This window comes from Scyliorhinus canicula, chromosome 21 (genome assembly GCF_902713615.1).
Source record: "Scyliorhinus canicula chromosome 21, sScyCan1.1, whole genome shotgun sequence".
Taxonomy (NCBI): domain Eukaryota; kingdom Metazoa; phylum Chordata; class Chondrichthyes; order Carcharhiniformes; family Scyliorhinidae; genus Scyliorhinus; species Scyliorhinus canicula.
In genome coordinates this window covers 55,748,609-55,770,061 of record NC_052166.1, presented here as the reverse complement: position 1 = coordinate 55,770,061, position 21,453 = coordinate 55,748,609, and the positions used below count along the sequence as shown (strand labels likewise).

The 21,453-nt window shown below is 50.2% G+C and overlaps 1 protein-coding gene across 1 annotated transcript in view; it reads left to right on the top strand.

Annotated features, from left to right (window-relative positions):
• The window catches only part of cfap77 (cilia and flagella associated protein 77), a 264,362-nt gene that overhangs the window by 127,648 nt on the left and 115,261 nt on the right, over positions 1-21,453 (top strand). The window contains exon 4 of the mRNA XM_038781648.1: positions 11,849-12,068. Within this exon, the coding sequence (XP_038637576.1) occupies positions 11,849-12,068 (220 nt within the window). The remainder of the gene's footprint in view (positions 1-11,848; positions 12,069-21,453) is intronic.

The following is a 21,453-nucleotide window of genomic DNA, read 5'->3' as shown; positions in this document are numbered from 1 at the left end:
GGTTCAGAGTTTCACTTATTTAAAGGAGGTGAGATTTGAGCAGCAGTTGAGTTGAGGAGAGAACTGACAACCATAATTTGAAGAAGTCTGCAAGCTGTGCCTTAAGTAAGCAACACAGGAGGCACTGCAAAAGGTAGGGCCAAACTGAAGTGCTGTTATTGCATTGGCGTCTCCCAGATCCACAGCAACCACTGGAGATAGAAGACATTCTTGAGAGAAGATTCATTTGGTTATGGAGTCAATGTTTTCAGACTTTGACTACTTCAGTCAGGAGGAGAATGGCACGGAAATGGGGGTGCAGCTACAAGTAGCACCTATGCAGCGGCCTGAGGAGCTTCTGTGGGTTGAGGCGCTCATTAGATATTGATAAGGAGGATGCATGAGGGCAAGATGGCAGCCCCACAGTCAGAGAAGGCATTATCCAACTCAAAGGGTCAGAAGATCAACTTCTTGGCGTTGTCTGAGCTTCAGTGTCTATAAAAACTGTATCTCGAGGGCAGCACGGTAGTGCAGTGGTAGCACTGTAGTCTCACAGTGCCGAGGTCCCAGGTTCGATCCCGGCTCTGGGATACTGTCCATGTGGAGTTTGCACATTTTCCCCATATTTGCGTGGGTTTCGCCCCCACAACCCAAAGATGTGCAAGGTGGATTGAAGATGCTAAATTGCCTCTTAATCAGAAAAAATGAATTGGGTACTCTAAATTTATTTTTTAAAACCTGTATCTCTTAGGCAGGTGGTGACAGAGTGTGTGGTATGATGTGGCAAGAGATGATGCCATTGGGAAGTGGCTGACGTTGTTACTTCAAAAATTGCATCGTCACGCAACAATTTTGCCGTTTCATAAATCATCTGGAGATAGAAGACATCTTTCAGTTAAATACTCTTCGCTGTATAAGGAAGGTTATGAATGGTCAGACTGGTCATTCTATCAAGTTCTCAACTGATCAGGCCATTCAGGGTCATGACTGGATTTCCTCAGGTGCAGGGAGCCATTGACTGTCATGTGGCAATCAAGGCTTCTACAGAATTGCCAGAATAAGCAGATCATGCAGCTGTGCATAAGGTCTTCAAGAAGCTACCACGATTCCTACATCCTTAGACAGTCCCAATTGCCTTAGTTCTTCAGGGCACCTGAACACCTTTGCGGCTGCTTATTGGGGGATAAGTGGTTTCCCTAAAGACATGGCTCTGACCCCTGTATGCAAATCCAATGCACAGGCAGAGGACACATACAAATGCTACAATGTGACTACAAGGGCCACCATCGAGCAAACCATCTAAGGATAGAAAAGCTTTTATGTTTTAGTTTTAGCTGATTATATTGCAGGTGGAGACAGGACACCGGGGAGTGAACACCTCTCAACTCTGCCAGGACAAACTGGACAAGACAAGGGAGTTGCAAAGATGCAAGCTTCTTACGTTTAGTAGTAATGGCAGAGTCCAGAAAGGAGAGTCAAGAATTTTCTTTTCCAGAAGGAAACTATTTACAAGTAACAGTCCTAGTCCCAGTCGTGAATAACAATAATAATCTTTATTATTGTCACATGTAGGCTTACATTAACACTGCAATGAAGTTACTGTGAAAGTCCCCCAGTCGCCACACTCCGGCATCTGTTCGGGTACACAGAGGGAGAATTCACAATGTCCAATTCACCTAATAAGCACGGCTTTCGGGACTTGTTGGAGGAAACAGGAGTGCCCGGAAGAATCCTACGTAGACACGGGGAGAACGTGCAGACTCCACATAGACAGTGACCCATGCGGGAATCGAGCCTGGAACCCTGGCGCTGTGAAGTGACAGTTGTAACCACGCACTACCGTGTTGCTCTACAGCTCTGCTCCAACTAGGCCGGCTTTTATGATACTGAATTAACTAGTCTGTTGATAGGCCTTCGCCCTCAGCAGAAGGGCTCATACTCCATGAGGCTCACAGGGAGATTAATCGGGTCGTGGGTCTTGTGGGGGTTGTAACACTAAGGAATGAGTTATTGTCCAGATAACCAAGGAATTGGGATAGAACGAGTGTCTAAGATGACTGAAGTTATGAGAACAGGGACTGAGGTATTGTTCAGAAGAATTCAAGGAAGAGCAAACAAAGTGTTCTGAGTGAAAGTAACCAGATGTAAAATGGGACAGCAGATTTCAGACGTAGATAAAACATTTGATGCCATTTTACTAGAGTCTCGGAATTGAGAGTTAAACCAATTGTGAACAGCTTATACAGTAGTCAAGACAAAGGAATCCTAAAGGGGTTGGTGTAAAATCCTGGTGGGTACTTACTGTTAAAAGTGGAGCGGAAGCAATGTTTATAAGAGTAATTTGTAAAACATGGACTGGATTTCAGAATGCAAACTGCTAATGGAAAGCATTATTGTGAACACAGGTTTTAAAGTATTTTTTGGGAGAGGAGTTTGGAAACTCATGTGACAATTATCAGGGGAGATTCTGTTGCAGCTTAAAATATGCTTTGACATCCTGTGTTAACCTTAAGATCTATGTTTAATTGTGAATCTAAGGGGGAGAGGAATAAAGGAGTATTGTATTATACTGCAATTGTTCCATGTTTAGTAAAAACATTTCTTACTGTTAAAGCTAATTAGCAGCCCTGTGACTTTGTTCCTCCATGTTTTAATGAAAAAAGTTACAGACTTTTGAGCCAGCGTTCCATTCTGGAATCCTCCTGTTCATTTATAACATTATCAGGGATCATAACAATGGTGAATTGGGCAGACATGTGGCAGATGAAATTTAATGTGGCAAAGTGTGGAATGTCATGTGAGAGTATCTTTAAGAAATGGGTGTTTAACAAATGTATCTTTAAGAAATAGGTGTTTATCAGTGATGTCAGAGTATTGGTGGAGCTGGGCTGTCTGCCAGCTTTTTACTTTCGTTTTAGGCTGTTTGCTGCAGGGTGTGTTTTAGTTTCGTTTTCAGTGTTGGAGCTGAAGCCAGACAAAGCAGGTGTAATGTTGATCTATCTGCTATGAAAAGACTATGGGCGAAATTCTCCGACCCCACGCAGGGTCGTTGTGCAAATCCCGCCGGCAGCCTCTGAGAACAGCTGGCGCCGGCGGGATTTCATTATATTTTTACTTTCACCAAATCTCCGGCCCGGATGGGCCGAAGTCCCGCCGACGTGGCCACGGGTCACGTCGGCGAAAAACGCAGTAGCTTTAAAACGGCGTCAACCATTGATGATGGTTGACGCCGTTCAGTGACCTAGGGCGAGTGCGGGGGGGGGGGGGGGGGGGGGAGGAGAGAGTCCCGGCATTTGTGTGGGGGCGTTTGGGGGTGTGGGGGGGAGAGAGAGAGTGTCCCGGCGTTTGGGAGGGGGGGGAGAGAGAGAGAGAGTGTCCCGGCGTTTGGGGGGGGGAGGGGGGAGAGAGAGTGTCCCGGCGTTTGGGGGGGGGTTGCGGCGTTGAGGGGGGGGGTTGCGGCATTGAGGGGGGTTGCGGCGTTGAGGGGGGGGCTGCGGCGTTGAGGGGGGGTTGCGGTGTTGAGGGGGGGTTGCGGCATTGAGGGGGGTACCGGCGTTGAGAGAGATGGGGGGGCGGCGTTGGAGGGGGGTAGGGGTGGTGGTGAGGGGGGTGGGGTGGTGGTGAGGGGGTTAGGGGTGGTGGGGAGGGTAGGGGTGGTGGGGGGGGGGGTAGGGGTGGTGGTGAGGGGGGTGGGGTGTGGTGAGGGGGTTAGGGGTGGTGGGGAGGGGGGTAGGAGTGGTGGGGTGGTGGGGAGGGGGGTAGGGGTGGTGGGGGTGGGTAGGGGTAGGGGGTGGGGGGGTAGGGATAGGGGTGGGGGGTTGGGGGCAGCGGCGCCCCCCCTCTGCCCCCACCCCACCACCCCTACCCCCCTCCCCACCACCCCTACCCCCCTCCCCACCACCCCTACCCCCTCCAACGCCCCTACCCCCTCACCTCCCCTACCCCCCTCATCACCCCTACCCACCCCCACCACCCCTACCCCCCTCCAACGCCGCCCCCCCTCTCTCTCAACGCCGGTACACACACCCCCCTCCCCCTCCCTCTGAAGGCCGGTACCCACACCCCCCTCCCTCTGAAGGCCGGTACCCACACCCCCCTCCCCCTCCCTCTGAAGGCCGGTACCCACACCCCCCCTCCCTCTGAAGGCCGGTACCCACACCCCCCTCCCCTCCCTCTGAAGGCCGGTACCCACACCCCCCTCCCTCTGAAGGCCGGTACACACACCCCACCTCTCTCTCCTCCTCTCCCCCCCTCTCTCCTCCTCTCCCCCCTCTCTCCTCTCCCCCCTCTCTCCTCCTCTCCCCCCTCTCTCCTCCTCTCCCCCCTCTCCTCCTCTCCCCCCTCCCTCTCCTCCTCTCCCCCTCCCTCTCCCCCTCCCTCTCTTCCTCTCCCCCTCCCTCTCCTCCTCTCCCCCCTCCCTCTCCTCCTCTCCCCCTCCCTCTCCTCCTCCCCCTCCCTCCTCCTCCTCCCCCTCCCTCTCCTCTCCCCCTCCCTCTCCTCTCCCCCTCCTCTCCTCTCCTCCTCTCCTCCCCCTCCTCTCCTCCTCTCCTCTCCCTCCCTCCCTCTCCTCCTCTCCTCCCCCCTCTCCTCTCCCCTCCTCCTCTCCCCCCTCCTCCTCTCCCCCCTCCCTCTCCTCCTCTCCCCCCCCCCCCCTCCCTCTCCTCCTCTCCCCATGCCGGTACCTGTCCTCTCTCTCTCAACGCGCCACTTCTGCAGCGCATTAAAATGACGCATATCGCGTCGGTCCGATGCTGGCCCCTCCGGGAACAGAGATTAGCGGCCTAAAAGAAGGCCCCGACGCCGGAGTCATCTGCACCGCTTTTGCTCGCCGGAAATCGGTGTCACGACGGTCCGCGGAGAATTTCGCCCTATATCTTGATCATTTGGTGAATTCGGAATTATAAATGTTTTCAGTAGTGAATGTAAACCTGATATGCTTCTGTAAAAAGGTGTTTCTTTTGACTTCTGGATGTTGTTTGGGAAGGTATTAAGGATTACTTAGTGTTGTATTCTTGGGGGTTGTATTTGAATTGATGGTTGCTAAGATGTTCACTGTATGTTTGAAAAAGGTTAACTTGAGTTCATAGAATAAACATTGGGCGGAATTCTCCGCTCCTCACGCCGGGTGGGAGAATCGCGGGAGGTCCGCTCTCGCACCTCCCGCGATTCTCCCACCCCCCCAAAATGGCGTGTCACCGGAGAGGTTCACGACGGCTTTGGAGGCCTCTCCTGGCTCCCTATTCTCCCCCCACGGGGGGGCTAGGAAGGCCATGACGGGAGACTTGGCCACCGGGCCTTGTCGCTGGCGCGCCGAGAATGACGAGGCCGACACGCCTAATGACGTCAGCCGCACATGCGCAGTTTGGCCGGCACTAACCCGCGCATGCGCAGTTGCCGTCTTCCCCTCCGCTGCCCCGCAAGACGTGGCGGCTTGATCTTGCGGGGCGGCGGAGGGGAAAGAGAGCGTCTTTTAGAGACGCCGGCCCTACGATCGATGGGCACCGATCGTGGGCCTGTCCCCTCCCGAGCACGGTCGTGGTGCTCAGTCCCCTCTAGGCCCCCCACAAGCCCCAAACGGGCATCTCACGCCGTGTTCACGACGGCAGCAACCAGGTGTGGTTGCTGTCGTCGTGAAACGGTCACGAATGGCAGGCCGCTCAGCCCATCCGGGTCGGAGAATCGCAAAACGCGACACGCCATTTTGGGGGGGGTGGGAGAATCGCGGGAGGTGCGAGAGCGGACCTGATTCTCTCATCCGGCGTGAGGAGCGGAGAATTCCGCCCATTGTTTTGCTTTAAAAAATACTTTTCCATTTCTGCTGTACCACACCTACAGAGTGGGCCGTGTGCTCCCCATACCACAATCTACTAAAAGTTGTTGGTCAGGTGAACTCCATGATACACTTTGGGGTTCTCTAAACCCTGGCCCATAACAGGAATGTACATTTTGGAAGGAAGAGAAAGGAGAGGCAATATAAATAAAGGGCACTTTCTATAGAGAGAGTAGGAACAGAGAGACCAGGAGCATGAATTGTTGTATGTGGCAGGGCAGATTGAGCAAAATAATGCATACAGGGTTTTGGGTTTTATAGATAAAGGAATGGACACAGATTTTACACTTGCAAATCAGGACTGCTGCCATCCCATGCATAAAATTTGACGTGATGATGTTAGGTGGTGAAAACAATGCCAACACGCTGATTTCAGATAATATGGTCGCTGGGCAGGCACCAAAATCAGCTGCCTATCTGCCATTATAAAAATTATCATAAATGAGCAATTGAGCATGTTAACAAACTAATTGACCCAAACATAACGTTGCCCACACCATAATGTGCTTTATGTGGGTAGGTGGGCGAGAGAGCAAAACATTTTTTTTCACCCACCATCTGAGGCGAAAAAGTGGGAAGGAAGGATGTACATCTTTTGCGGAGGTGGGTGAGGGTACCCCATATGCATCAGGGACACAACCATCAAAATTGAACACTCCCTCCCCTTTGTGCCTCCTCTGTTTGGCCTCCAAAACCCACCTGGCCTCCAAAACCTGCCATCCCTCCCACCCTGCCCCTGGGGTACCTGATCTCTCACCACCCAAAAGCCCTGATCCCACCTGAGTTGGGGTCCTCTGGGACCCAATGCTCTCTTTACTTGGGCATCCTTAGAGTTCCTGAGTCATCGCCACTGAGCATTGCATAGCTGGGCAATAAGTCCTCCCATAATATTCACCCTTTGGAGTACAAAAGCAATTAACATTTGTTCGGCCTCAACTGGAGTATTCTGAGCACTGCACTTGAGTAAGGATGTACAGAAAAGGTGAACAAAAATGGTTCCAGAGATGAGGGCGCTCAGTTATGTTGGTAGATTGGAGAAGCCATTGGGGCAGCATGGTAGCATAGTGGTTAACCCTATGGCTTCACAGCACCAGTGTCCCAGGTTCGATTCCCGGCTTGGGTCACTGTCTGTGCGGAGTCTGCACGTTCTCCCCGTGTCTGTATGGGTTTCCTCCAGGTGCTCCAGTTTCCTCCCACAAGTCCTGAAAGACATGCTATTAGGTAATTTGGACATTCTGAATTCTCTTTCTGTGTACCCGAACAGGCGCTGGTATGTGGCGAATGGGGGCTTTTCACAATAACTTCATTGCAATGTTAATGTAAGCCTACTTGTGACAATTATTTTAAAAAAAGAATCTGAGGCGGAATTCTCTGACACCCCCCCCCCCCCCCTGGGGCCGGGTCGGAGAATCGCTGGGGGCCGGCGTGAATCCCGCCCCCGCCGTCTCCCGAAGTCTCCTGCACGAGAGATTCGGCGGGGGCGGGAATCGCGCCCCCCCCCCGGGATTCTCCGGCCCGTGATGGGCCGAAGTCCCGCTGCTGTCATGCCGGTCCCGCCGGCGGGAATCAAACCACCTACCTTACCAGCGGGACCAGGCGGCGCGGGTAGGCTCCGGGGTCCTGGGGGGGGCGTGGGGCGATCTGGCCCAGGTGTGGCCCTACGGTGGCCTGGCCCGCGATCGGGGCCCACCGATCGGCGGGCGGGCCTGTGCCGTGGGGGCAATCTTTTCATTCCGCGTTCGCCATAGTCTTCAAGATGGCAGACACTGAAGTGACCCCCTCCCCTGCGTATGCGCGGGGATGATGTCAGCAGCCGCTGACGCTCCGGCGCATGCGCGTACTTCTGTCGGCCGGAGAAGTCCCTTCAGCCCCGGCTGGCGTGGCGCCAAAGGCCTATCCCGCCGGCCGGCGGGACGCCAACCACTCCGGCGCGGGCCTAGCCTCTCAAGGTTAGGGCTTGGCCCCTAAAGGTGCAGAGAAATCTTTGGGGTGGCCCGACGCCGGAGTGGTTCACGCCACTCCATCCCACCGGGACCCCCCGCCCCGCCAGGTAGGGAGAATCCTGACCCTGGTGTTGATCTCCTCAGAGGTGAGATGGTTGAGAGGTGTTCAAATCATGAGAGGGCTAAACAGAGCAGATATAGATAAACTATTCCAATTGGTGTAAGAATCCTGGACCAGGGAAGGCTCATTTAAAATCAGGTAAAAGAACCAACTGTGACCTGAGGAAAAATAATTTTACGCAGCAAATGATTTAAATGCACAATTTGAGAGCCTGGTGGAGGCTTTGAAAAGGGGACCAGATAAGAACCTGAAGAGAAAAATAAATTGCAGGGGTAGGAGGAAAGGGCTGGAAAGTCGGAGTAGCGTGTTGCTCTTGCAGACAGCCAGAAAGGATGTGATGTGGGAAAATGGAAATAGAAAGCAAGATGGAGAAATAAAAATGGTGAATTGGAGTCCAACAAAATATAGAAAAGAAATGAAATGAGAGGGAAAGATTGAAGAGTTTGGTTTAAAAGAGAGGATAAAAAAAGCGTTTCGAAGGCAAAAGTAAGTACAAGTTTTGTTACTGTATTAAAATAATGTATAATCTACTCATCGAACATCATACCAACAGTATATAATTCACCACAATATGAAATTTTATGAACAGAATTCAAAATGCATGATTCTAAAAAGGATGTCCACAATTATTTTTTACTCTAAAACAGATTTTTGATTGGTAAATATTTTTATTGAACATTTAAAAAAAATATACAAATGCAAAAACATAACACAAAAACAAGAACAGCCACTCAAACCCCCAATGCTCCCCCCAGTAGCTGACACTGGACAGCTCTTTAAAATACATAATAAATGGAATCACCTTATATAGTACCTCCCAATTGACCCCCTCAGTGTGTATTTAACTTTCTCCAAATACAAAAATTCTAGGAAGTCCCCCAGCCATATCGAGGCACTGAGTGGAGAAGCTGACCTGCCCTCCAGCAGAACCAGCTTGCGAGGAATCAGAGAGGCGAGGGCTAAAACATCTGTCCCCACTCCCGCCTGTAACTCTGGCAGCTCTGACACCCCGAATATGGCCTGTAGGGGACCCAACCCCAGCTCACTGCCTAAGATCAGTGACATGATGCTGAAGGAGGGGCCCCAAAGGTTTGCTGGCTTAGGACATGCACAGAACAAATGTACGTGATTCACTGGAGCCTCTCCCAACACTGCTCGCACTTATCTTCTACCCCCTCAAACACCCAACTCATCTTTGCCACCGTTAAGTGTGCCCGATGTATCATCTTCAGTTATATGAGCCCGAGCCTCGCACATGACGACGTGTCATTCACCCTCCTTTAGGCCTCACACCACACCCCCTCCTCTACTTCACCCCATAGTTCCTCCTCCCATTTCACCTTAATCCCCCTCCAGCAAGGCCCATCCTCTGCCAGCAGCCTTCCATAGATAACTGAAGTTTTACCCTCCTTCAACCAGGCCAACGACATTACCCTCTCCACCAACGAGGCAGGAGGTGCAACCGGAAAACTCGAATAAACTTTCCTTGCAAAACTCCGAACTTGCAAGGACCTCCGACTGCAGGAGCCAATACTTCTTTGCGAACTCCCCCAAATTCGCAAACCGCCCCTTCAGGAACAAATCCCCCATTACTACCACTCCCCTTGTCCTCCCATCCCCGAAACCTGCCATCCACCCCAGCCGGTTCAAACATGAATGTTGCCAAGGCTAGAGAAGTGTGGCTACGAGGAGAGATTGAATAGGTTGGGGTTATTTTCCTTGGAACAAAGAAGGCTGAGGGGTGACTTAATTGAGTGTACAAAATTATGAGGGGAAAAGATATGGTGGACAGGATAAAATATCTCCTGGTGGAGAATTCTAGAACCAGTGGACATAGACTCAAGATAAGTAGCAGATGGTGTAGAAGGGACATGAGGAAATGCTTTTTTATGCAGAGGGTAGTGGGAGAGTGAAATTCGCTGCCCGAGGTGGGGGTGGAGGCAGAGACACAAAATTCTTTTAAAAGGTACCTGGATCTGCACCTTAAGTGCTCTAAGCTACAGGGCGATGTACTGGGACAGGGAGGTTGGGATTAGAAAGTTACTTGAGTGTCCTAGGGCTGGCATGGGCAAGATGGGCTGAATGGCCTCTTTCTGTGCTGTAACTTTAAAAACATTTTAAAAAAATTTAGAGTACCCAATTATTTTTTTCCAATTAAGGGGCAATTTAGTGTGGCCAATCCACCTAGCCTGAACATCTTTGGGTTGTGGGGTGAAACCCACGCAGACATGGGGAGAACGTGTAAACTCCACACGTACAATGACCCAGGGCCGGGATTCGAACCCGGGTCCTCAGCGCCGTAGTCCCAGTGATAACCACTGCGCCGCATGCCGCCCTCCGTGCTGTAACTTTTGTATGATTCTATATGATTATTCCTGGCCGGTATCATCCTCGGCCCTTTCCCCACTTTAAAGTGCTGCCGTAATTATCTTATATTTTTAGCATAGCCACCACCACCAGGTTCCCCGAAAACGTCGTGGGGGAGAACAGGAGTGGGGCCATCACAGGCGCCTGCAATCCTGACCCCTCACACAATCTGGCCCTTATCTTTACCCAAGTGGACTCCTGATCCCCCCCATCCCCCCAACCAACCCAACAACTTCTCCGCATTCCCCGCCCAATAGTAGTAAAACAGGTTCGGCAGCCCTAAACCCCCCCCCCCCCCCCCATGTGACTGCTGCTCCCTCTTTAGGACCACTCTTCAGACCCTTGCCACCTTCCCTGCCCATATAATCGCCAAAATCATGCTTTCCCCCCCTCCAAAGAATGCCTTTGGTAGAGACACTGTCAAGCATTGAAACAGGAACAAGAACAGTGGCAAGATATTCATCCTCACCGATTGCACTTTCCAGGTGGGTGACTATCCCATTTCTGTAGGTCTGCCTTCACCCTGCTCACCAAGCTTCTAAAATTTGGCTTCCGAAGCTGCACCAATCACTTGCCCCTAAGTACCTGAAATGCCTGACCAGCAACAGCCCTAAATTAGTTTCCCTCCCCGGTGGAGTGACCGGAAAACATTCACTTTTGTCCCGATTCATTTTATACTCGGATAGGGCAGCACGGTAGCACAGTGGTTAGCACAAATGCTTCACAGCTCCAGGGTCCCAGGTTCGAATCACGGCTTGGGTCACTGTGTGGAGTCTGCACGTTCTCCCCATGTCTGCGTGGGTTTCCTCCGGGTGCTCCGGTTTCCTCCCACAGTCCAAAGATGTGCAGGTTAGGTGAATTGGCCAGGCTAAATTGACCTCAGGGTCCAAATTGCCCTTAGTGTTAGGTGGGGTTACTGGGTTATGGGGATAGGGTGGTGGTATGGGTTTGGGTATGGTGCTCTTTCCAAGAGCCGGTGCAGACTCGATGGGCCGAATGGCCTCCTTCTGCATTGTAAATTCTATGAAATGAAATAAAGCTTCAAACCGTTTTTGTATCCCCATTGTGTCCCCTATTGGCGCGACCGGATTGTAACGTATGGCAACAGATCCTCCTCCACTTATCTGAGCTCCTCAAGCCAATGGCCAAAGACTCAATCGCCAACACGAATAGGCGAGGAAACATTAGGCACCCCTGCCTCATTCCCCTATGCAGTCAGAAGTAGCCCGACTGTACATTATTTACCCAGACACTAGCCTTTGGCCCCTGGTGCAACTTAACCCACGACACAACCTTCAGCTCTATCCTGAATCGCTCCAGCACCACAAACAAATACCTCCACTCCACCCTGTAAAAGGCTTCCTCTCCTCTGCAACCAACGCCACAATCACTTCCTGATCATCGCCCTCTGCCGGAGACAGATGCCACACATTGGAAGACAATTGCCTACCCTTCACAAATCCTGTCTGATTATTCTAACAGAAAATAATTCACTGCTTTCAAGGTAATAAAAGATTGAAGTCTGTATAGGTCATAAGAATCCATGTATTAGTCCGCTAGTCAACACAGGTAATCCACATGAATGTTCTTTTTCACTTTCTCTTTCAGCGATTGGTCACTGGCACACAGTGAAACCCAGAAAACAGGAAACACTGCAAAAACTGAAACGTGACTTTGCGGCACTGAATAAAGCGGCAATCAAAGCTGGACTAATTACTCCACGGGAGATCCAACAGTTTAGGGCAACACACGACATTGGAACTTTGGGGAAAAAGGCAGAGAAGAAAGAAGGCCTTCTTCCTGAAATAACTTTTGGAATGCCCACACGGTAAGCATATATTTCTCACCTTATTGTTCACTTCCTTATGATGGGATAATTTTAATTTTGAATGGATATCAGGTAGATGCTAAGGGGGAGTAATTGCACCATGTGTTCAATGTCACCAAAAGAGAACACTTTGATTTTGTTGACTCAGTGTTATGGGCCAGGGTTTAGAGAACACCAAAGTGTATCATGGAGTTCACCTGACCCACGACTTTCAATAGATTGTGGTTATGGGGAGTACGAGGGCCTACTTTACAGGCGTGAAGTGCTTTTAAAGCAAAACCATGTTTATTTATGAATCCAGTCAACACTTTATAAACCCACAGCAAACATCTTAACAACTACCAATAATCTCCATAAATACAATATTCTATAACTAACCTGTCATAACTTTCCTAACAACATCCATAAGACCAAAAGAACCTTTTTACAGAACGACAGCAGGTTTAAATTCTCTACAGAAACAGGTATTACCTTGAAATCCTCAAATGATCTGGAGACAGTCTTCAGATTGCAGAGAGAGATCCCTATACAGCTACTTGCTTTGCCTGTAGCTATCCAGCTCTGAAAGCGAAACTAAAACACATTGTAGCTGCCTGCTCAAAAACGAAAGTGAAAGACAGCCAGCCCAGCTCCACCCACACTCTGACATCACTGCAGCTATTTGATAAACACCCAGTTCTTAAAGGTATTCTCACATGACACTCAGTAATGAAAATGTCAGTGCTAAGTTAGTGCTGACAGGCAACCCACTGCCTGGGGGTGGGGACTGTAAATGTAGCACTGCTTCATGGAGCTCAGTTGACAAGAAGTCATCAAAGGGGTCTGAGGATATTGGGGAGTAGATGATTGTGGGATTTTTAAAAAAATCATTCACGAGATGTGGGTGACCCAGACATTTACTGCCCCATTTTTATTTGTCCTTGAGAAAGTGGTGGTGAGATGCATTTTTGAAACATTGCCGTCCATGTGGTGTTGGTGCAGTCCTGTTAGCGAGGTAGTTATAAGAGTTTGAACCAGCAGCAGTGAAGGAATGGGATATATTTCCAAATCAGGATGGTGAGTGACTTGGAGGGAAAATTCCATGTGTTGCCATGTATCTGCTGCTCTTGCCCTTCTAGATGGTTGTTTGGAAGATGCTGTCAAAGGAGCCTTAGTAAGTTCATCCGGTGTATCTTGTAGATGGCAGACACTGCTGTCACTGTGTATCAGTGGTGGAGGGAGTGAATTTCTGTGATTAGGGTGCCAACCAAGCTGGCTGTTTTATCCTGGATGGGTGCCAAGCTTCTTGAGTGTTGTTGGAGCTGCACCTATCCAGGCAAGTGGAAAGTATTTAAGTCCACCAGATGGTGGACAATCTTTGGGGAGTCAGGAGGTGAGCTACTCGCCGTAGGATTCCTAGCCTTTGACTTGCTCTGGTAGCCACAGTATTTATATGCCTAGTCTGTTAAATTTTTCATCAATGGTGACTTCCAGGATGTTGATAGTGGGGGACTCAGCAATGGTAACCCAGTGAATGACAAGGGACGGTGGTTAAATTCTCTCTTGTTGAAGATGGTCATTGCCGAGCACTTGTAAGGCACAAATCTTGCCTGGCACTTATCAGCCAAAGCCTGGATTGGTCCAGGTTTTGCTACATTTGGACATGAACTACTTCAGTATCTGAGGAGTCGCGAATGTTGCTGAACATTGTGCAGTAATCAGCGAACATCCACGCTTCTGACCTTATGATGAAGGAAGGTCATTGCTGAAGCAGCTGATTATGCTTGGGCTTAGGACACTATCCTGAGGAACGCCTGCAGTGATGCCGTGCAGCGAAATGACTGATCTCCAACAATCATAACCATCTTCGTTTGTGCTAGGTATGACTCCAACCAGTGGAGACTTTCCCCCCTGATTCCCATTGACTCAGTTTTGCTAGATCTCCTTGATGCCATACTCATCAAATGTTTCCTTGAAGTCAAGGGCAGTCACTTTCACTTCATCTCTGGAGATCAGCTCTTTTATTAATGTTTGAACCAAGACTGTAATGAGATAAAGAGTTGAGTGGCCCTGACGGAACCCAAGCTGAGTGTCAATGAGCAGGTTATTGCTCAGAAAATGCTGCTTGAATGCACTTTTGACAAACCCAGCCATCACTTTACTGATGGTCAAGAGTAGATTGACTGGGTATTAATTGGCTGGGTTGTATTTGTCTTGTTGTTTTGTGTACAGGCCATACATGAGCAATTTTCTACATTACCAGGTAGATGTGGATTTTGAAGCTGTACTGGAACAGCTTTACTAGGAGGTGCTGCTAGGGGCAGCACGGTAGCATAGTGGTTAGCACAATTGGGTCACAGCTCCAGGGTCCCAGGTTTGATTCCCGGCTTGGGTCACTGTCTGTGCGGAGTCTGCACGTTCTCCCCGTGTGTGCGTGGGTTTCCTCCGGTGCTCCAGTTTCCTCCCACAGTCCAAAGATGTGCAGGTTAGGTGGATTGGCCACGCTAAATTGCCCTTAGTGTCCAAAATTTCCCTCAGTGTTGGGTGGGGTTACTGCTTATGAGGATAGGGTGGAGGTGTGGGCTTGGGTAGGGTGGTCTTTCCAAGAGCCGGTGCAGACTCGATGGGCCGAATGGCCTCCTTCTGTACTGTAAATTCTATAATCTGTCGAATAAATCTTCAGTACTATTGGTTGAATATTGTCAGGCCTCATAGCCTTTGCAGTATTCAGTGTCTTCAGCCATTCCTTGATATCATGTGGAGCAAATCAAAATTGGCTAAAGACTAGCGGAGGAGGCAGAGGTGGATTATCCACTCATTTTTTTTTAAAATTTAGATTACCCAATTATTTTTTCCAATTAAGGGGCAATTTAGCATGGCCAATCCACCTACTCTGCACATTTTTGGGTTGTGGGGGCGAAACCCACGCAGACACGGGGAGAATGTGCAAACTCCACACAGACAGTGACCCAGAGCCGGGATCGAACCTGGGACCTCAGCGCCGTGAGGCGGTTGTGCTAACCACTAGGCTACCGTGCTGCCCTAATTATCCACTCATCTGACTGAAGATTATAGTAAACGCCCCAGCCTTATCTTTTGCACTGATGTGCTGGGCTCTTCCATCATTGAGGATGGGGATATTTGTGGAGCCTCCTCCTCCAGTGAGTTGTCCACCACCTTTCACGACTGGATGTGGCAGTACTGCAAAGTTTGATCCATTGGTTGTGGGATCACTTAGCTCTATCACTTGCTGCTTATGCTGTTTGGCATGCAGGTAGTCCTGTGTTGTAGCTTCAGCAGGTTGACACTGATTTTTAGATGTGCCTGGTACTGTTCCTGGCATGCCCTCCTGCACTCTTCATTGAACCAGGGTTGATCCCCTGGCTTGGTAGTAATAATAGAATGGGGGATCTGATGGGTCATGAAGTTACAGATTGTGAATGAGTACAATTTTGCTGCTGCTGATGATGACCCACACGCCTCATGGATGCCCAGTCTTTAGAGGTGCTAGATCTGTTTGAAATCTATTCCATCAGTACAGTGGTAGTGCCACACAACACGATGGAGGATATCTTCAGTGTGAAGATGGAACTTTGTCTATACAAGAATTGCGAGGTGGACATTCTTACCATTACTGTCCTGGACAGATGCACCTGCAACAGGCAGGTTGGTGAGGATGAGGTCAAGTGTGCTTTTTCTTCTTGTTGATTCCTTCACCCCTGCTGCAGATCCAGTCTAGCAACCATGTTCCTTGGGAATCAACCAGCACTCTGTCAATAGTGGAGCTACCTGCCACTCTTGGTGATGGATATTGATGTGCCCCATCTAGAGTAAATTCTGTGCCCCTGACACCCTCGATGTTTCCTGCAAGCGATGTTCATCATGGAGGAGCATTCATTCATCAGTTGAATGGGGGAGTATGTTGTAATTAGCAGGACGCTGCTTAGTCCATGTTTGACATGATGCCATGAGCCATCATGGGATCATGAGTGGATATTGATGACTCTAAGGGAAACCTCCTCCTGACTGTTTACCCAGGAACAGTGATGGTGGTGTCTGTAAGGTATGACTCTCTGAGTATCACTATGAGAGCTCTCTAGATGTTAGCTCGGTTCCAGCGCCCAGGTCAATTCCTGGTAATCCATCCAGTTTCATTTGTTTTTGTAGACTTCGGGGGTGGCGCTGCAGACTCCCACCCTGGCAGAGGAGTTCGCCTGGCGATCAGGGAGGCAAAGGCCTGGGCGTCGGCCCCTTTCCCTGTCCAGAGCACTGGGCGCTCTGACACCCCAAATAGCACCACAGACAGCATCGCTCCATCTCAATCCCACCACCTTGGACATAATCTCGAAGAAGGCCATCCAGAATTCCCTGAGTCTGGCTAACACTGCTGGCAGTATGTCCTCCACCTCTGGAAAGAACCTGCTCTTACATGTCACCCCGAGCCTTGGAATGGCTGTCAGATCTGGCCAAATTCCTGAGAAATTCAAGAAAAGCCATTCAAAGGGTGGGGAACTCACGAGGAACAGGAAAAGAATGGGGAGGAGGGCCACTCACTGGAGGGGGTCAAAAGCCCCCCCCCCATACAGGGGGAAACTGGGGTAACGAACAGACCCACCCTTGAAAACTCAAACTCAAGTGGGGAATGTGACCCCCCCCCAACCACCACCGGTGAAACAGAGTTTACCAACGAGCGAGCAACTACACCTGTATACAAAAGGGGTAAAGCTGGAGCCCTGGCTGAACCCGACAAACCCCTGTAAATACCAAACCCCAATGTCTAGATGTAAATATAAGTTATATTGGAGCCCCAGTCACAGTTATGGGGCGGGATTCTCCGCAAATGCGGAGAATCGTAAAGGCTGCCGTGGGACAGGCCGTGACTCACGGCAGCCTTCATGCCCACTTCCGGGGCCGATTCTCCCCCCGGGCAGGGCTAGGAGCGCGGCCCCGTGCGTCACGGCGGCGCAGCCTTGACGACGGTTGTCAAAGCCGCACGTCAAGCGTCACACCGGCTGACGCGGCCGATGATGTCGGCCGCGCATGTGCAGTTGGCGTCTTTTCCCTCAGCCGCACCGCAAGACGTGACAGCTTGATCTTGCGGGGCTGCGGAGGGAAAAGAGTGCGTCCGTTATGGACGCACGGCCCCCGATCGGTGGGCACCGATCACCGGCCTATGCCCCCCTTGGCACGGCCGTGGTACTGCCGTGGAAATCGGGCCCCCAGATGCCCCAGATGGGCATCTGGCGCCCGTTTCACGACGGCAGCGAGCAGGTTGTTTGCTGCCGTGTTGAAACGGGCGTAAAGGCCCGGCCGCTCGGCCCATCGGCCTCGGAGAATCGCCACTCGCCGTAAAAACCGGCGAGCGGCGATTCGTGGCGTGGTAGGGCGTGGGGGGGGGGGAGAATAGCGGGAGGGCGTGAAAAATGTCGGGAGGCCCTCCTGCTATTCTCCCACCTGGCGTGGGGGGGCGGAGAATCGCGCCCTCGGTGACAGCGAGGAACTCAAATCTTGTTGTTGCACTGCCTTTTACATGCAAAACACGGTTTCTTCTTTTGTTTTTCTGCATCAATAACTCCAAACACAACAAAAATATTTTTAAAAAAACAATGGTTTCATGATCATCATTTGACTTTTAATTCCAGCTTTTTTATTGAATTCAAATGAGTGATGGGATTCAAACCTGGGTCCCCAGAGCTTTACCCAGGGTCCCTGGATTGTTAGTCCAGAGACAATACCATTAGGCCACTGCCTCCCTCCTTGCGCATTCCACTAGTCACAATCTGTCAACTTTAAAATGCCCTAATTATGACCTTTTTTGCTTCCTGTCCATTAACCAATCGTCTATCCCTCCTAATATATTACCCCCAACTCGATAAGCCCTTATCTTGTGTATTAACATTTTGTGCCCATATTAACCCATCATACAAGGAACGCCCAGCTTCTGTCGCGATACGACGGACTTCTTACAGAAACTCAGCACCCATGGACCAGTTGAACCAGGAACATTCCTCGTCACAATGGACGCCTCGGCACTCTACACCAGCATTCCCCATGACAACGGTATTGCTGCAACAGCCTCAGTACTCAACACCGACAACTGCCAATCTCCAGATGCAGTTCTGCAACTCATCCGCTTCATTTTGGATCACAATGTCTTCACCTTCAATAACAAGTTCTTCATCCAGACACTCAGAACAGCCATGGGGACCAAATTCGCACGTCAATATGCCAACACCTTCATGCACAAGTTTGAACAAGACCTCCTCACCTCACATCGATGATATTTTTTTCCTTTGAACCCACGGCGAAAAATCATTGAAATAACTACACAATGACATCAATAAGTTCCATCCCACCAACAGACTCACCATGGACTACTCTCCAGAATAAGTTGCATTCTTGGACACACTTATCTCTATTAAGTACGGTCACCTCAGCACTTCGCTTTACCGCAAGCTCACGGATAACATCACGATGCTCCACATCTCCAGCTTCCACCCTAAACACATTAAAGAAGCCATCCCCTATGGACAAGCCCTCCGTATACACAGGATCTGCTCAGACGAGGAGGAGCGTAACAGACATCTACAGACGCTGAAAGATGCCCTTGTACAAATGGGATATGGTGCTCAACTCATTGATTGACAGTTCCAATGCGCCACAGCAAAAAACACACCGACCTCCTCAGAAGACAAAAACAGGACACAACCGACAGAGTACCCTTCGTCGTCCAGTACTTCCCCACAGCGGAGAAACTACGACATCTTCTTTGCAGCCTTCAACACGTCATCGATGAAGACGAACATCTTGCCAAGGTCATCCCCGCACCCCCACTATTTGCCTTCAAACAACTGCGCAACCTCAAATAAACCATTATTTGCAACAAACTACCCAGCCTTCAGAACAGCGACCACGACACCACACAACCCTGCCATGGCAATCTCAAGACGTGCCAGATCATCGACATGGGTACCACCATTACACGTGAGAATACCACCCACCAGCTACATGGCACATACTCGTGTGACTCGGCCAACGTTGTCTACCTCATACGCTGCAAGAAAGGATGTCACGAAGCATGGTACAGTGGCAAGACCATGCAGGCGCTGCGACAACGGATGAACAGACATCGCGCGACAATCGTCAGGCAGGAATGTTCCCTTCCAGTCGGGGAACACTTCAGCAGTCAAGGGCATTCAGCCTCTGATCTTCGGGTAAGCGTTCTCCAAGGCGGTCTTCAGGACGCACGGCAACGTAAAATTGCCAAGCAGAAACTTATAACCAAGTTCCGCACACATGAGTATGGCCTCAACCAGGACCTTGGATTTATGTCGCTTTACATTCACTCCTCACCATCTGGCATGGGCTTGCAAAATCCTACCAACTGTCCTGGCTTGAGACAATTCACACCTCTAACCTGCTCCATCTCAACCTGTAACGACTTAATTACCTTCAAAGACTCGCAATCAAAGTATCGTATTGCATCTTTGACTTTGTCTATATAAATGTTTCTGGAATCCACCTCTTCATTCACCTGAGAAAGGAGCAGTGGAAAGCTAGTGATTCGAAACAAACCTGTTGGACTTTAACCTGGTGTTGTAAGACTTCTTACTGAACATTTTGTGTGGCACCTTAATAAATACCTTTTGGAAATCCAAGTATACTACATCTACTGTTCCTCTTTACCTACCCTACTAGTTACATCTTCAAAAAACTCAAATAAATTTATGAAACAAAAATTTCCCTTTCATAAAAGCACATTGACTTCATCTGATCATACTAAGTGCATTGTTAAAACTTCCTTAATAATAGATTCCAGCACTTTCCTGATGACTGATGTCAGGTTAACTGTCCTTTCCTGTTTTCTCTGTTGCTCCTATCTCGAAAAGCTGTATTATATATGCTGACCACGCTGCGAGGACCGTTCCAGAATTGAAGGAGTTTTGGAAATGATAACGTTCACATCTACTATCTTTGCAGCTATCCCTTTTAGGAAAGGCTGTTTGAATTTTTAAGTGCAGCAGAAACAAAACTATCTTTAAACATGATACATGATACATTGGCTATCAGGTCCTGGGGATTTGTCAGATTTTAGTTCCTCAAGTTTCTTCAATACTTTTTCTTTGCTTATTGCCTTAATTTTGGCCCCTAGGTTGCTGTCTTTTTTTCTGGTATGTACCTTGCGTCTTCTACTCTGAAGACAGACACAAAATATTTGTTCAAGGCAGACCTGCTTGGGCCTACAAAAGAATTGTTCATTCGAGTTAATGTGAACTTCTCAGCGGCGTTTTTGGCTCCAAGTGTTTCATTTTCAATGGTTGCATACTTCTTCTCTGTGCCCACGAAAGATCTTGAGGCGTAATAAACTAAACTTCTTTGTCCAACTTCTTGAACTTGAAAGATCTCTAATGCTGGCCTGGACAGCGACGCCCACATCATGTATAAGAATCAAACGGCCACTTTTAGATGATGTGTCCACTGCTATAATTGTTGGCAACTGAAGATCATAGTGCATTAGAATTTCTGCTGATATCAAGATATTTTTGATCTTGCCAAATTAATTTTGCTGGTCCACGTTCCAGCACCCTGTTGACCTTGTCTGAGCAGCTATCATAACGTCTCATTGCTTTCTGTAAAGTTTGGTAGACGCTTGGGGCGGAATTCTCCGCTCCCGGGAAAAATCGGGAGGGCCGTCGTGAACTCGGCCGAGTTTCACGACGGCCTCGGAGGCCGCTCCTCGCCCCCTATTCTCCCCTCCCGGCGGGGCTAGGAGCGGCGCTCCGCAACTCTCGGCCGCTGGGCGACGTGCCGAGAGTGACGCGACGGCGGCGCCTATGTGACGTCAGCCGCGCATGCGCAGGTTGGCCAGCTCCAACCCGCGCATACGCGGCTGACGTCATGATGACTGACGGCTCAAACCCGCTCATGCGCGGTTGCCGTCTTTCCCTCCGCTGTCCCGCAAGACGAGGCGGCTTGATCTTGCGTGGCGGCGGAGGGGAAAGAGTGCGTCCCTTTGAGACGCTGGCCCGACGATCGGTGGACACCGATCGCAGGCCAGTCCCCTCCCGAGCACGGCCGTGGTGCTCACTCCCCTCTCCGCCCCTCACAAGCTTCAAACGGGCCTTTGGCGCCCATGTTCACGACGGCAGCGACCAGGTGTGGTTGCCTCCGTTGTGAACCGGTTGCGAACGGCAGGCTGCTTGGCCCATCCGGGCCGGAGAATCGGCAGTTGCCGCGAAAAACGGCGACCGCCGATTCTTCCGTGCGGGGTGTGGGAGAATCGCGGGGGGCGCCGGGGGGCATGAAATGAGTCGCCCGGCCTCCCACGATTTTCCCACCCGGCGTGGGGAGCGGAGAATCGCGCCCCGGAAATTTGCAAGAGAATCATTTTAATTCTGTGATGTCT